This window comes from Pelodiscus sinensis, chromosome 1 (genome assembly GCF_052426305.1).
Source record: "Pelodiscus sinensis isolate ZL-2025 chromosome 1, ASM5242630v1, whole genome shotgun sequence".
In the NCBI taxonomy this organism is placed as follows: domain Eukaryota; kingdom Metazoa; phylum Chordata; order Testudines; family Trionychidae; genus Pelodiscus; species Pelodiscus sinensis.
Window position 1 is genome coordinate 359080940 of NC_143052.1, and position 17330 is coordinate 359098269.

Sequence of the window (17330 nt, forward strand, 5' to 3'; positions counted from 1 at the left end):
TGCTTTGGATGAACAAAATCGTGGCCACAAACTCTGCCATGGGGGTGGGGGTGTCTCCCCCATAGAAGTCCCTGGTCCTGGCCCAATCCACAAGCTAGGGCAGCAGGGCAGAGCCACAGCTGGGAACTGCATGGGACCAAAGTGACTCTTCCATATGCATCATTTAATGGAGGACTGAGGGTGGGCTCCTGTTCACTACTCAGCCAAGTGGGTCTCCAGCTGTGACAAAGGACACAGATGGCAGAACAAGGAGCAATGGGCTCAAGTTGCAGTGGGGGAGGTCTAGGTGGGATATTAGGAAAAACTATTTCCCTAGGAGGGTGGTGAAGCGCTGGGCTGGGTTCCCTAGGAAAGGGTGGAATCTCCATCCCTAGAGGTGTTTATGTGCAGGATTGACCAAGCCATGGCTGGGATGGTTGAGTTCGGGTTGGTCCTGTTTTGGGTAGGGGGCTGTAGCCAGACAGGAACCCCCCTTGTAACATTCATTTTTGATTGCCTGGATATGCAGGCTCAGTGACCGTGAATGGCTGTAAACGGAGATACGCCAATTGCTGACCAAGAGGCTGCCGAGGAGTGTCCTTGACTAAAACCCATATTGATATGAACACACAGCCACCCATATCTCTCGCCCAGTAAAAAAGTCACAATTTAGTTATCTCTCTTGCAAGTGTAAATTAAGCTGAAACTTGCTTGTAAGAACTGGCGCCACAAAACGGACCAGTACAATTCGGCATCTTAGATAAGAAAGAGGATACGGGCCCCCAGGGGTATAAAGATGGGTCCAGCAGCACATTTACTCTGAGTATCAATCTACCATCTACCTGCTGGTCGGGTTAGGTGTTTGACCTCCCGAGGTTCCACGGAGACGCCCACCTCGTATTCGTCTTTCCTAGGAATTGAGGGACCGGCCCTGGCTTGACCCGCTGGAGATGAGAGGCACAGAAGGGGGTAAAAATTGTACCTGGATGTGGTCCTTTGTCTTAAGTGTACACAGAGATGTAGAGCTCTTTAAAGATTAAGCTGTCACTTGGTACCATTATTTCTATTTTCTATCTTTATTTTCTTTGTATCCATTTTTAAGATCTATATTTGCTAGCAGTTAAGAAATAGAGCAATAGCCATTGTAACCATATGCTTTTTATAAGTCTTTTTAATAAACCTGTAACTGTTTAAGTTTTAACCTGACTCCTTCAGTTGCTGTAACAGAACCAAGTACAATTTAAAAGAACTTTAGCCGGTCGTAAGGGACAGGTATAGGAAGAGCTTGGGCGTTTTGGATCGTGTCACTCCCAGGTGACAGATCCGTTGGGGCATCTCTCAGTCTTCCTTAAACTGCCTGCTGCGGAGGGATCTTGTGTCCTAGCAGCTGAAATCTGAGATGTAATAAGCTCTTCCTATAAACTCTGGGGCGTCTGTCAGCCTGTTGGCTACCCTCTGCGACGGGACCCCGGTCCTAGCGGTAAAGACATGGACGTTAAACCTTTTCTCAGTAACACACACACACACAAACACACACACACTGCCCTGACTGTCGGCTGACAGGGGCTGGACTCGATGACTCCTGGGGGCTTTTCCAACCCTGGGATTCTAGGAATCTAGATGGGTTGGCAGGTATACAGGAGCTATTGGAAAAGGCTTTCTTTAGAGAAAGATCAGCCTCTAGACTGCCGCTTTTCTCCGACAAAGCTCCGTGCTGGAAAAAAGCGGTGGCCATTTTTATGCTAATGAAGCACAGGATATTTAAATCCCCACTTCATTAGCAATTTTGATACGTCTAATTTACATCCCTTTTCCGAAAAAGGGGTGTAATGTATATGTACCCCGGCTGACTCAGGGAAGATGCCCGGCACTGCGTCACCAGCCAGTGACGGATATCACAGAGCTCAGAGGGAAAGCTGAAGCACCACGACAAAATGTTTATTTCTTCCTAGGAGTAAAGAGCTGAACCAAATTGTCTCGTATCTGCTTGGTCCTCACCCCGTAGATGATGGGGTTCAGCATGGGGGGCACCAGGAGATAGACATTGGCCACGATAATGTGGACATGATGGGGCATATTCTGTCCAAAATATTGTGTGAGGAAGGTGAAGAGAGCTGGGATATTAAAGGCTAAAATGGCAAGGAGGTGGGAGCTGCAGGTCCCAAAAGTCTTGACCCGGGCGTCCTTGGTGGGGAGGCGGAAGATGGCCCTGAGGATCTGGGTGTAGGACACAGCGATAAGAAACAGATCCAGAAACATCACAGCTAATGCCACAAAGAGGCCATAGTAGCTACTGATGCGGATGTCACCGCATGCCAGGCTCACCACAGACATATACTTACAGTGTGTGGAGAAGATGATATTTGTTCTGCAATATGGCCACCAAATGGCTAGGAGAGGAAAGGGCAGAATGAGAATGATGCCACGCAGTGCCACGGCCAGGCCAATCTTGACCATCATGGAGTTTGTCAGGATGGTGGAATGTCTCAGTGGATCACAGATGGCCACGTAGCGATCGAAAGCCATGGCCACACAATACCCGGACTCCATCACCGTCAGAGAGTGAATGAAGAACATCTGGGTGAAGCAGCCACTGAAACTGATCTCCCTGGAATTGAACCAGAAGATGCTCAGCGTTTTGGGCAAGGTGGACGTGCACAGGACCAGGTCAGTGACGGTCAGCATGCAGAGGAAATAGTACATGGGCTCATGGAGTCTTGGTTCCATCTTGATGATGAACAGGATGGCTAAGTTCCCCAAGAGGGCGATGGCGTATAGACCACAGAAGGGGATGGAGATCCAGACATGGGCCCCCTCCAGTCCAGGGACTCCCAGCAATATGAAGGTGGAGGGGTTGGTGAAGACACTTCTGTTGGAATCTGACATGGAGCAGAGGACACTGTGTCCACCTCTGAATGTTAGGATCAGACACCAATGGAGGCTGTTCCGATGGTTGAAACTGATGATTATTCTTTCCACACCTTGAAAAATGACAATTTTATGATAGAGAGAAAATTAATGATAAAGAACCAACCCTCCGCCTGCCAGTCCCAATCCGAGGGGGCTCCGCGGGTCTGTGTTCCCAACACCTTCCCTGGGAGAAAGCTCAATAGGCACTGTCAGGAAAGAGGAATATGGATCCTGCCTGGCCTTTAGTGTCCCGTCATACACTGAAAGTCTAACTAGCCCTTCAGCATTGTCAGGAAATCCCCGTTCATCCAGTTGCCCAGAAAAAAACCATCAAACAAAACAAACCCCTTCCTGTCTGTACGAACGGGCGGACAAAGGGACAGTCACATAGGAAGGCTGGGGAAACCCCTTCCGCAGAGGTTTCTAAAGGAGGCTTGATACCCATCATCCTGGCAGGGTTAAGACAGAATCAATCCTGCATCCTGGCAGGGTTCAAAGTAGAGAACCCTCCAGTTTCTGCTAACTCAGGTCTCTGACTGAGCTGATTAGGAAAACTGATGAGGAACTTTTAAAGCAGCATTGAAAATCTGTGCTTGGCAGGGCGAAGGATAAACAAGAAGGCCATTCAGTATGCTAAGAACAAAAGAAATAATGGGAAAGGATTAGGCCAGTTACTAGAAGGAGAGCGGAAAATTGTGAATGTTAAAAATATAAATGTAGCCAAGAAACATTTTTGTTTCTGCGTTGCGGAACAAGCCTTACGAGGTGCTCAGAACATCTGAGGGGAGGAGATACCACCCAGCCCATTAGCCATCAAGGAGGGGGTTGAACAGCATCTACAATAGAACCGGTAGAGGTATGAACACCATGTTTAGGAAATGACTGATTTCATTTGGATCCCTAAGTGTGTCACCAGGCAGCAGAGCTGAAAAGGGGAGTGCATATAGGAAGAGAGAGAGGGGGTATAGGACAGGACTGAGTTCAAATGAAACAACAGATAAAGGAAAAGTTTAAAAAGAAGAGTTGACAAAATACTGATGGAAAATTCGGAACAGAAGTAGCTTCAAACAGTGGAGGGGTACAATTAATGCCAGCCCATAGCATAGAATCACAGCAGATCAGGCTTGGAAGAGATGTGAAGAGATAATCGAACCCACCCCCTGCCCGATACAGGACCAACCCCAACTAAATCATCGCAGCCAGGGCTTGGTCAAGTGGGACTAAAAACCTCCTTTTAATGAGGATACGAGATTGTTTCACCAGGGGAACGGCACCGATCCTTCAGACTTTGATTTCTTTGAGTCATTTGACTGTGTGTGGAAAAGATTTCGATTACATAAGGAACCCTGTGCAGAATCACCAGAGCACACTGGGAATGGATTAGAAGCTGGCAGACAGGTCTCAGAAATAGCCAGGGGCGCTGTTAGTGATCACGGGTATTCCCACAGGGGTGCTACGTGGATACGTCTAGGTCTGTTGTTGGTCACTATTTTGATTATCGATCTGCGGCAAATCAAAATGATTTCAGATCCACGCTGCAAGTGTTCCAAAGATCGGCAGAGTTTTTTTTTTCTGGCCAGGCATCCTAAATAATCTGGAGTATTTGGTGAGCAGGGCTCATAGAAACACAGTGGCTGTGTCTAGACTGGCATGATTTTCCAGAAATGCTTTTAACGGAAACGTTTTTCTAGATTGGCACGGATGCTTTTGCGCAAAACCACTTTTTGCGGAAAAGCGTCCGTGCCAATCTAGACGCGGTTTTGCGCAAGAAAGCCCCGATTGCCATTTTCACCATCGGGGCTTTTTTGCGCCAGACAGTTTTGAGTTGTTTACACTGGCCCTCTTGCGCAAATACATTTTCGCAAGAGGGCTTTTTCCCGAACGGGAGCAGCATAGCATTTCCGCAAGAACACTGATAATCTTACATGAGATCGTCAGTGTTTTTGCGGAAATTCAAGCGGCCAGAGTAGACAGCTGGCAAGTTTTTCCGCAAAAGCACTTGCCAGTCTAGACGCAGCCAGTGTTTTATTGGGTTTTAATACAAAAGTGCCCTCTGGGGCCAGGGAATGCAGCCCTTGCCCTTAGAGGAGGGCTTTGTAGCATGGGCCGCAGGGAAGGCTTCCATTCAAATAGTGGAAGAAATGGGTTCTCTCTAGGCAAAGAGCACAGGAGAAGAGACCCTGGTTCAAACTCAAGCCTGGCAGATTGAGATAAAACCTCAGAAACGAAAGAAACCCCGAAAACAAAACAAACCCCTTCCTGTCTGTAGGAACGGGCGGACAACGGGACAGTCGCATGGGGAGGCTGGGGAAACCCCTTCCGCAGAGGTTTGCCAAAGGAGGTAGATGATACCTGTCAGCCTGGGAGGGTTTAGACAGAACCAATCCTGCATCCTGGCTGGGGTTCAGACTAGAGAACCCTCCAGTCTCTGCTAACTCTGGTCTCTGATCGAGTTGGGGTTGGTCCTTCTTTGGGCAGAGGGCTGGACTCAATGAGTCCTGAGGTCTCTTTCAGCCCTGGGAGTCTATGAATCTCTGCTAACCCCATGACTCCATGATTCTGCGTTGCAAAGTCCTGGAGTAGAGCAGGTCTTAGTTCAATACAAGTTGTGGAGCTCAGTACAGGGGTAACTTGGTGAAATCAAATGGCCTGGATTAGACAGGAGGATGGACGATCTAACGGTCCCTTCTGACCCACAACACTGCAAATTTGGCATAAAACCATGAGATCAGGCATGGGTATTCACTGCCTCTCTCTGCACACAGACAAGGGGCCATCACATCGCGGGATGGAAAGTCCAGCTGTAGAACACTGGTCAAGGAAATGTGTTTATAGAATCGATATTTCTCCTGTGGAACTCCTCGCCACTGGCATCACTGGAGGGAAGTGCTTAGCTCAGCGGGATTCACAAATGAACGGGCAGTTGTGGCTGGTGCCGGTGGGCCCCCATGTCGCTAACGGCACCTGACACCTGCCAGTAGAGTGCCTCAGGTTTTGATACATTTGCCAAATGTTCTGCCTTTGATGGGAATTTTCCGTACTGGGTGTCTGCTTCCAAATGAATTGTTTGTTTAAAGTTTCAGGCAAAACCAACCTCGGCTGACTTCTTTAATCAAGCTGGGAGAAAAGAGGTCCCACCTGTTCAGAGCAATTCTTCTAATTGTTCCAGAGGGGGCCCTAGCATCCCCAGGCTTTCTATCAGATAAAAGCCAATTACCAGCCCTCTCGTTAACAGCCAGAGCCCTGTAATTCAGAGCAGGAGGTGCCAGTGTCTGAGCATTCACACACAGCTGGCTCCTGAGATCTTTCCTCAGTCCTTATTCCACGAGGGAGTTTTTCCATGGGACCTGATCACACGACAGGCCCTGGTCTCAGAATGTGGCCTTGTATCGCTCATCTACTCACCCCGCTCAGACTCACAGATCTGCCGTGCCACTCACATGGCCCAGCCTGGCTGCTGGAGGTCCCTAGCTGGGATGGGGGCAGGAGAGGGACACAGAGGAGAAGAACATTTTGGCCAGTGTACGGGAATGAACTCGTGCCCCGTGGCCAGGGTCCCGAGATGTTCAGTGTCTCTGCAGAGCAGAGAGAATCACAGACTGACCCTCTCCCGCACCATCCCCACATTGCGCTGTTTCTGTGGAGCAGGGGAGACCCTGAGCAAGAGCTGGTACCTGTGAGTGCTGAGAGGGACGTGTCTTCCCTGGGAATCCCCCTCAGGCAGCCGCGTCCCGCACCTCTCTCAGCCCAATGTCTGCAGCAGCGTCCCGCGCCGAGAGCCAAGACAGGCGTTTGTACCATTTCTAATATAGCTCAGTGTAGTCCCAGTGGGGATCGCTAAGCCTCTCCCAGAGAAAATGCATCTGGATGCCAAATGTCTGGAGATCACAGTCACTTTAGTTAATGTCTCTGTTTCCATGTCTGCACTTCTGTGTTCCTCCTCCAGCTGCAGGAGTAAACAGCCACTAAGGCCCTTCCCAAAGGGAGAGAAGAACTCCTGGGCCCTGAGTTGGTTCAGGCAGAAATTGGCTGCACCGTGCTTTTGTGTGTTTGAAAATTATTGACAATTGAGAAGAAAATTTGAGATAATGCCCAGGTCTCCGTAGGGTCTGATACCCTGTAAATGACTTAATAGGAAATAGGAATGGATTGAATTCTGTATCTACCTAAGAGCTGAAATATACAGTCAATTGGCAGGTGATCTGTGTGATCATCTGGAATTGGCAGAAATTTGTAAATAAAGTCAAAGAAGATTAGTTTTGGAAGTGACTTCAGGAGTCAGCGAGTCCAACCCCCTGCTCAAAACAGGACCAGCCCCAACTAACCCATCCAAGACAGGGCTTGGTCAAGCTGGGATTCAAATAACTGGAAGGTTGAAGATTTCACCACCTCCCCAGGGAACTCATCCCAGCACTTCCCCGTCCTCCTAGGAAAAGTTTTTCCTAAGATCCAACCTAGACCTCGCCCACTGCAACTTGAGCCCATTGCTCCTTGTTCTGCCACCTGCCACCACTGAGAACAGCCTCTCTCCAGCCTCCAACTCAATCATCCCAGCCAGGCCTTGGTCAAGCTAGGTCTTAAAACCTGTAGGGATGGAGATTCTACCCCCTCCCTAGGGAACCATCCCAGGGCTTCCCCACCCACCTAGGGAAACAGATTTTCCTAAACTCCAACCTAGACCTCCCCCACTGTCATCTCAGCTCCTTGTTCTGCCATCTGTCACCACTGAGAACAGCCTCTCTCCAGCCTCTTCTGAACCCCCATCCTGTGTTTCAGGGAGTTGCAAGCTGCTCTCGAATCCCCCCTCACTCTTCTCTTCTGCAGACTAAACAAACCCAAATCCCTCAGGGTATGTCTACACTACCCTCCTAATTCGAACTAGGAGGGTAATGTAGGCATACCGCACTTGCAAATGAAGCCTGAGATTTGAATTTCCCGGGCTTCATTTGCATGAAGCCGGCCGGCGCCATTTTTAAATGCCGGCAGTTCGAACACTGTGCTGCGCGGCTACACGCGGCACAGAGTAGCTAGTTCGGATTAGGCTTCCTAATCCGAACTAGCTGTAGTCCTCATTCCACGAGGGGTACAGCTAGTTCGGATTAGGAAGCCTAATCCGAACTAGCTACTCCATGCCGCGTGTAGCCGCACGGCACGGGGTTCGAACTGCCGGCATTTAAAAATGGCGCCGGCGGGCTTCATTTGCAAGTGCGGTATGCCTACATTACCCTCCTAGTTCGAATTAGGAGGGTAGTGTAGACATACCCTGAGTCTCTCCTCATAGGTCATGTGCTCCAGCCCCCAAATCATTTTGCTCACCCTCCTCTGGACCCTCTCCAATGTGTCCACATCCTTTCTATAGGGAGGGGCCCAGAACTGGATGCAGTACTGCAGATATGGCCTCACCAGAGCCGAATAAAGAGGAATAATCACTTCTCTAGATCTGCTGGCAATGCTCCTCCTAATGCAACCTAATATGCCATTAGCCCTCTTGGCTACAAGGGCGCCCTGTTGACTCATTTCCACCTTCTCATCTACTGTCATCTCCAGATCCTTTTCTGCAGAACTGCTACCTACCTACCCAATCAGTCCACAACCTGTAACAATGCTTGGGATTCTTCCCTCCCAAGTCAGATCTGTGCACTTGCACTTGTCCTTATAAAACCTCATCAGATTTCTTTGGGCCCAACCATTTTTTTAATTCCCTCTGGAGCCGATCCCTGCCCTCCAGCATATCGACCTCTCTCCCTAGCTTAGAGTCTTCTGTGCATACATGGAGGGAGCCTGTCAGGATGGCTTGTTTCTCTGCCATCAGTAAGTTTTCTTTATCACACAGCCATTCTCCTGGACACCTTCCCCCTCGTGTTACTCTCTCCAAAACGTGCATCGTCTACCCAGTGCCAGTCTAGTGCACCAGCCTGCCTGGTCTGGTGGCCTGCAGCCGATAACCCCCGTGACATCCCCTTTGTCATTCTCCCCTCCAGTCTGAACCCAAAGACTCTCCACAGACTTTTGTCTCTACGTGCTGGAGCTCTGGGCGATACTACTGCTCCCTGACCTACAGGGCAACTCCTCCTCCTCTTCTCCCCCATGAAATTATATCAAGGGTGGGCAATAATTTTTAATGGGGGGGTGACTCCAAGATTTCGGCAAGTGGTCAAGGTAGGCATTTCTAGCAAGGGTGTTTGGGAGCTGGGATAGAGGCTGGGTGCAGAAGGGAGCTAGAGGTAGGGTCATGAGGTGCAGGAAGGGGCATGGAGTCTGAGAGGGAGTTTGGGTAAAGGAGGGGGTTGTGATCTGGAGCGGATCTCTGTGCAGAATCCAGGAGGGGTTATGGGTGCAGGAGAGGATTCTAGTTGGGGGAGGGGATGTACGGTCTGAGAGGGAGCTGTGACCTGGAGGAAGTGGGGAGAGGGGATACAGAGGGTTTGGATGGTGGCCAGGGGCAGGTAGTTGGGGGGGGTGAGAGAGTGTGGGGTGCCTGAAGCATGCTCAGGCTTGGAGGTGCTTACCTAGGTGACTCCCAGCCAGCAGCCTTGAGGACCCTGAAGGCTGCAGTCACAAGCCGCTCCATGTGGCTCTCCTCCTGGCGGAGGGGGGGGGGAAATAGTAAGGAAAGAGACTTCATTTGCTGCCCCAGCCTCCAGCAAAATTTCTCAGCTCCTATTGGCCGGAAATGGGACAATGGGAGCTGAGAGATTTTGCAGGGAGGTGGGACAGAGCACAGAGCCTCCCTCCTTGCTCCCAGTATAGAGCAGCAACATTTCTAATCATAGAATCTTAGAACACTAGAACTGGAAGGGGCCTTGAGAGTCATCAAGTCCAGTCCCCTGCTCCCATGGCAGGACCCAGCACTGTCTTGACCATCCCTGAAGCGGCTGCAGCTGCACTGAGCTTAAGGGTCATAGTGAGGCAGCTGTGGGCTGGATCCGGTGGATTGGCAGGGCAGATCGACCTGGTAGCTGCCTCTTGCCCCCCGCCATATCCCCCGAATTACATCGTAGACCTTTCTGTGCTGTAGAAGCCGGATTATTTGCTCCGACCACATTAACATCTTTCCATTCAACTGGCAACTACAGAGGATGGCAAATATCACCCACTAGGGACTGACACTTTTAAATAAGCAGCACCGGTTAGTTTGCACCCAAAGAAGCCACAGAGAGTTGTTTGATGAGATCTCTGCCCTACTGATGTTCAAGCTTTAATACACAGTGGAACACTCAGAAAACTGAGCGCACGTGAATGCTACACCGGTATGCAACAGGGATGAGTTGGGAATTAATTGCAGGTTTGATTGATATCCGTCCTGGGTATAACAATGGGTAGGGGCTTTGGTCAGGCCTTTTAGGTGATAACAAATGTAGTTGATAAAATGCTTTCCTGTGACACACCCAAATGAAATGTGGGAGACTCAGATCCAAACTCTCTGCTATAGTTGATTTGGAGCACGGACTTAAACAAGTCTCCCGCATCCCAGGGATTTGAATCCTGGACACCTTTAGTCACGGTGACGGTTCTACCTCATAGGATATGGGATATTCTGGAGGAGAACACACACACACCTAGATGTCCATGTACACACATGGACAAACGTGCACATGAGCATGGACACACATGCACAAGTTAAGATTGTTCAAAAGCTGGTGAGGCTTGGAGCAAAGAGGTCTATGGGTGGCCACCACTCACTTTTAAAGAATTCTTTTCTCTGTTCTTTGTACACAGTACAGCTGCCAGAAAACACAACTGTATCTGCTCTTCCCATCCTGCAGTGTCCCAGCTGCTTGCCTGGCTAAAACTCGGGCCATGCCCCTTTTTTAAGTGGCTAACAGCTGTATCGCCAGCATGGGAGGAGAACAGTTTGATGCTGTATGATTGGCTGTGCCCATTTAGCACTGTTGCTACCACTATTGTATAATTGCACCAACCCTTGCACAAGGCATGTCCTGTCCGGTGTCAATGGGAACATAACGATTTGCTAAGTATCATTGTCCGATTTACATGCACATGTCATTGTTGTGTCTTAAGTTCTGATTACTGGTGATGTACGGGGATCTTCACACAATCAGGCCAGGGAAGAAACATGACTCTGCAGGACTAAGGGCAGCGCCTGCCCTTCTGACTCACCAAAGCCTGTGAGGACATGGGATGTGATCATGTGACCTGGATTCCAGCCATGACCAGGAACCTTCCATGGGCAGAGGCTGTGGGCTTGGCTTGGGAGAGTAACACTCCATGCCCAGGGCAGAGGAGACAGAAGGCCCCAGAGACACTCCCAGCTTGTTGTCATTGCTCTGGGCCAGGGATTGGCGGCAGCGTGATTGTTGGAAGGGCTGAGCTTGGTATTAACCTGGCAAAGTGGCTGTTCTCTTGGGACAAGGAGGTCCCCGTGTTTGGTGCAATTGACTTTCACTCGCAACTTGACATGGTGTCCAGAGTCCGGATGGTGAATCCAGGCCTGGGAGGACTCAGAAAACTGCACTTTGGGCTGCTAGTCAACCAGTGCGGCAGGAGTGCCTGGGGACAGTTGCCCCAGTTCTCACCAGTTTACTCTGAATTTGGCATCCTCAGCTGTGTCCCACTGAGACGCAGTGACACATGGACACGGTGACAGGGGCCTCTCAGACTATCGCTCACAACTCTCCGGTGGTGAAACCTTTCACTATGGGGAGACAGAAGGAAGGTGTCTTGAACCAGGACATGACCCACTAGTTGCTAACTATCAGAGCATCACTTCATCTCTCTCTGACTCTCCTTGTACGACCCATGCAGCAGCACCGAGGGCTGACAATCTCTGTCCACTGGATTCATCAGTGAGGGGATCTCCCCTGTTGTCAGTGGGGCTGCCCCAATTACACCAGCTGAGGGTTTGATCCAAGTCACTGAATGAGACACAAAGTGCCAGCAGAGACCATGGAGTGGGAGGAGAAAGGCCCAGCTCCGCCAGCGGTTCCCATGCTGACCTTGGCCAAGTCATGTCCTGACTCAGAGCCACAGCCTGTCCACATGCTACAGGCAGGCAATTATTTATTATTTCTAATGGGCTTCTATGGAAAGGCCCTAATCTGGGCCTCTGATTCTCACATGCTGCCCTGATTCTGTTCTTTGCAGCACCTTGTGGGGCCTCTCTGCCTCGGCACCATCACACCTCGCTCACCTCAGAGCTATCTCCCTGACCCAGGCTGTGGCCTCCCTGCACTCAATGGAGGTGCCTTGGCAGGGTTCAGCAGCGCCTGTCCCAGGCCCGGAGCAGAGGGAGCCCAGCTGGTGAGGAAAGAGGAGGAGATGATCCAGAGAGTCATGGGAGCTGACTGGAGAGAATAACAGGGAAGCCTTGAGGGAAGAGACAGAACCAGTCTCAGTCTTTGCGAAGAGCCGGAGAATGGGGTTAAGCCGTGAGAGGGGTTGGGGGATCAGAGGTCCGATTACCAGCAATTAGAAAGTTAGGTTGCTCGAGTCAGTATTTGGTTCGTCACAGTGACCCGGCACAGGGAAGGTTTAATGTCCCTTATCCTGTCCTGTAGGTGACTCAAGGAAGAGGCCCAGCACTGCGTCACCAGCCAGACCTGCACAGAGCTCAGGGTGAAATAGAGAGCACCAGGAGAAAACTTTTAGTTCTTCCTAGGAGTAAAGAGCTGAACCAAACTGCGGCGTATCTGTTTGGTCCTCACCCCGTAGATGATGGGGTTCAGCATGGGGGGCACCAGGAGATAGACGTTGGCCATGAGAATGTGGACATGGAGGGGCATATTGTGGCCAAAGTATTGTGAGAGAAAGGTGAAGAGAGCTGGGATATTAAAGGCTAAAATGGCAAGGAGGTGGGAGCTGCAAGTCCCAAAAGTCTTGAGCCGGGCGTCCTTGGTGGGGAGGCGGAAGATGGCCCTAAGGATCTGAGTGTAGGACACAGCGATAAGAAACAGATCCAGAAACATCACAGCTAATGCCACAAAGAGGCCGTAGTAGCTACTGATGCTGATGTTGGAACAGGCCAGACTCACCACAGACATGTGCTTGCAGTGCGTGGAGGGGATGATGTTGGTTCTGCAATATGGCCACTGCCTGGCCAGGATGGGATAGGGCAGAATGAGAATGACTCCCCGCAGCACTACGGCCAGGCCGATCTTGGCCATCATGGAGTTTGTCAGGATGGTGGAATGTCTCAGTGGATCACAAATGGCCACGTAGCGATCGAAAGCCATGGCCACACAATAGCCAGATTCCATCACTGTCAGAGAGTGAATGAAGAACATCTGGGTGAGGCAGCCACTGAAACTGATCTCCCTGGAATTAAACCAGAAGATGCTCAGCGTTTTGGGAATGGTGGATGTGCACAGGACGAGATCGGTGACAGTCAGCATGCAGAGGAAATAGTACATGGGGCCCTGGAGGCTCCGCTCCGTCTTCACAATGAAGAGGATGGCAAAGTTCCCCAAGAGAGCTACGACATATAAACTGCAGAAGGGGATGGAGATCCAGATATGGGAGGCCTCCAGGCCAGGAACTCCCAGGAGGATGAAGGTGGAGGGGTTGATGAAGTTGGTTCTGTTGGAATCTGACATGGAGCAGGCGAGAAAGTGTCGACCTCAGAATGATAATCGGAGACGCCACGTGCGCTACGCGAGGCTGTTTCGATGGTTGAAACTGATGATTATTCTTTACACATCTGGAAAAATGACAATTTAATTATACAGAGAAATAAATGGTAAAGAACCAACCCTCCTCCTGTCAGTCCCAATCCGAGGGGGCTCTGTGGATCAGTGTTCCCAACATCTTCCCCGTGAGAATGCTCAACAGGCACCAGCAGGAAAGAGGAGTGCGGATCCTGCCTGGCCTTGACTGTCCCATCATGCACTGAAAGCCAAACCGGCCCATCAGCACTGTCGGAATTCCCCGTTCATCAAGCTGCTCCACAGCTGAGAGCTGAACAAACCCAAATCTTTGCCAAGGGGGAACATTCCCATTATCATGGAATCCTTATCATTATCATTCCCAATATCAGGGAATGGAAGAGACACCGACACTGTTTGGCTGCCTAATCAATCGGCTGCAGAGTGACCTGATGCGGAGAGACCGGCAGTTTGGTCACCCAAAGACGCTGCAGTGCAAAGGGGAGCTCCACAGTAGGGTCTGAGACCATGGGAGGCTACTGTGGGAAGAAGACTATGGCTACGTCTACATTGGCCCCTTCTCCGGAAGAGGCATGTTAATTTCCAACTTCAGAATAGGGAAATCCGTGAGGGATTTAAATATCCCCCACGGGATTTAAATAAACATGGCCACCGCTTTTTTTCCGGCTTGGGGAAAAGCCAGAAAAAAGCGTCTAGACTGGCACGATCCTCCGGAATAAAGCCCTTTTCCGGAGGATCTCTTATTCCTACTTCAAAGGCACCAGCAGGAATAAGAGATCCTCCAGAAAAGGGCTTTATTCCGGAGGATCGTGCCAGTCTAGACGCTTTTTTCCGGCTTTTCCCCAAGCCGGGAAAAAAAGCGGCGGCCATGTTTATTTAAATCCCGCGGGGGATATTTAAATCCCTCACGGATTTCCCTATTCTGAAGTTGGAAATTAACATGCCTCTTCCGGAGAAGGGGCCAATGTAGACGTAGCCTATAAGTTTAGGGTTGTTTGGTTCGGAGGAGAGAGAAAGGTCATGCTTGAGAAGAACAAGTCAATGAGTAGAACTGAGGAGATTCCAAAGGAAAAACTTAAAAAACAACAACTGGTCTGGTAGCCCTTCTCTGTATATTTGGCATGTGGAATTGGTCTGTAACAAAACAGCAACTTGGAGATCCTTTAATGTGTGTCCAGGGAGGTTAAAGTGTTCCCTAATGGGTTTCTGTATGTTCCTTTTTCCAGATATCTGGTCTGTGTCCATTGATTCTTTCCCATAGGGACCGTCCAGGTTGTCCAATATATATTACAGTGGGGAATTGCTGGCATTTGCTGGCATAGATCACATACGTGCCTGTGCAGTTAAATGAGTCTCTGATTTGGTGGCTGGTGTGGTTTGCTCCGGTGATGAATTTGTTTGTACAGATATGTTCTTATGTTCTTATATGTGGACAGACTTGGCACCGGGGCTGATTGCAGGGCTGGGTTCCTGGATGTTTATGATGTTGCTGTGTAGTGTGGTTACCGGGAGGAATTTGTGTCACGTTGGGGGGAGAATAGGCCTTTCCCCCAGAGCCTTAGAGGAGGGCTCTGTAGCATGGGCCTCAGAGAGCCCAGAACGCTTCCATTAAAATAGTGGAAGAAATGGGTTCTCTCTTGCCACAGAGCACAGGAGAAGACACCCTGGTTCAAAGTGAAACCAGGCAGATTGTGATAAAACCTCAGAAACAAACCAAACCCATCCTGTCTGTACGAACGGGCGGACAACGGGACAGTCAGATGGGGAGGCTGGGGACACCCCTTCATCAGAGGTTTGCCAAAGGAGGTCTATGATACCTATCAGCCTGGGAGAGTTCAGTCAGAACGAATCCTGCATCCTGGCAGGGGTTCAGACTAGACAACCTTCCCGTCTCTGCTAACCCCCTGGCTCCATGATTCTACGTTGTAAAGTCCTGGAGTAGAGCAGGTCTTAGTTCAATACAGGTTGTGGAGCTCAGTAGAGGGGTAACCTGGTGAAATCAAATGGCCTGGATTAGACAGGAGGCTGGACAGTCTAATGGTCCATCCGACCCGCAACTCTGCAAATTTCACATAAAGCCATGAGATCAGGCATGGGTATTCACTGCCTCTCTCTGCACACAGACAAGGGGCCGTTCCATTGTGGGATGGAAAGTCCGACATTAGAACACTGGTCAAGGAAAGGTGTTTAGCTAATCGATATTTCTCCTGTGGAACTCCTCGCCACTGACATCACTGGAGGGAAGTGCTTAGCTCAGCGGGATTCAGAAATGGATGGGCAGCTGTGGGTGGTGCCGGTGGGCCCTCGTGTCACTAACGCCATCTGACACCTGCCATTAGAGTTCCTCCTTTTCAAGTTCGATACATTTGCCAAATGTCCCTCCCTTGATTGGGAATTTCCCACCCTGAGTGTCTTCTTCCAGCTGAACTGATTGTTCAAAGTTTCAGGTACAACCGACCTTGGCTGACTTCTGGAATCAAGGTGGGAGAAAAGAGGTCTTGCCTGTGTAGAGCAATTCTTATAATTGTTCTAGAGGGGGCCCTAGCAAGCCCAGGGTTTCTATCCGATAAAAGCCAATTACCAGCCCTCTTGGTAATGGCCCAGGCCCTGAGAGGCAGGAGGAGAAGGTGCCAGTGTCTGTGCATAACCGACGGCTGGTTCCCGAGATCTTTCCTCAGTTCTTATTCCACGAGGAGTTTTCCCTCCTTGGGACCTGATCAAACGACAGGCCCTGGCCTCAGAACGTGGCCTTGTATCGCTCATCTATTCACCCCGCTCAGCCTCACGGATCTGCCGTGCCACTCACATGGCCCAGCCTGGCCACTGGAGGTCACTAGCTGGGATGGGGGCACGGGAGGGGCACAGAGAAGAAGGACGTTTTGGCCAGTGTACGGGAATGAACTGGTGCCCCTTGGCCAGGACCCCGAGATGTTCGGTGTCTCTGCAGAGCAGAGAGAATCACAGACTGACCCTCTCCTCCACCATCCCCACATTGCGCCCTGTCTGTGGGGCAGGGGAGCCCCTGAGCAAGAGATGGTACCTGTGAGTGCTGAGAAGACGGTGTCTTCCATAGGACTCCACTTCAGGCAGCCACATCCCGCACCTCTCTCAGCCCAGCGTCTGCAACAGCGTCCCGCTCTGCAAGTCAATATAAGCGTTTGCTCTGTTTATAACACAGCCCTGTGCAGCCCCAGCGGGGTTCACTCAGCCTCTAAGGGAGAAGACTCTTCTGGATGCCAAATGCCTGGAGACCAGAGATACTCGGGCCCAGGTCTCTGTTTCCATGTCTGCGTTCCTGTGCTCCTCCTCCAGCCGCAGGAGTAAACAGCCATTCAGGCCCTTCCCACAGGGAGAGGAGAACTCTTGGCCCCGGGCTGCTCCGTGCTTTTGTGCGCGTGTGAAAATTAGAGATGATTGGGAAGGAAATTAGCGATAATGCCTGGCTTTGCACAGAGTATGATACTCTATCAATGAGTTAATAGGAATCTTCTGAAACTGTGGGTTTAGGTAAGAGCTGAAACATTCCGTCGATTGGCAGGTGCTGTGTGTGATCCTCTGGGACAAGTAGAAATTTGTACATCAAATCATAGAAGGTTAGTGTTGGAAGAGACCTCAGCCGTCATTGAGTCCAACCCAGGCTTAAAACAGGACCAGCCCCGGCTAATCTAGGGGAAGGTTATGGAGTGATGGATCTCTTAAGGGGCACTAACAGCTGGCAGGCAAAAGTCTGGCCACGTCAGTGGCTGTGCTATGCTTAAACGAAGCACTCAAGATCTTTTATAGGGGCAACGGCAGTACTCCGCATTTATTGAGAATACA

The 17330-nt window shown here is 50.4% G+C and overlaps 2 protein-coding genes across 2 annotated transcripts; both read right to left on the minus strand.

Moving 5' to 3' along the window:
* Window positions 1-1917: 1917 nt before the first annotated feature.
* Window positions 1918-2865, minus strand: LOC142827853 (olfactory receptor 52E4-like). Its single transcript, XM_075923985.2, has one exon. The coding sequence runs from the start codon at window positions 2863-2865 to the stop codon at window positions 1918-1920; it is 948 nt and encodes a 315-aa protein (XP_075780100.2).
* Window positions 2866-12494: 9629 nt separating this feature from the next.
* Window positions 12495-13442, minus strand: LOC149526138 (olfactory receptor 52N4-like). The gene has a single exon (XM_089775293.1). It carries the CDS (start codon window positions 13440-13442, stop codon window positions 12495-12497), a length of 948 nt encoding a protein of 315 aa, XP_089631419.1.
* Between the last annotated feature and the right edge of the window lie 3888 nt (window positions 13443-17330).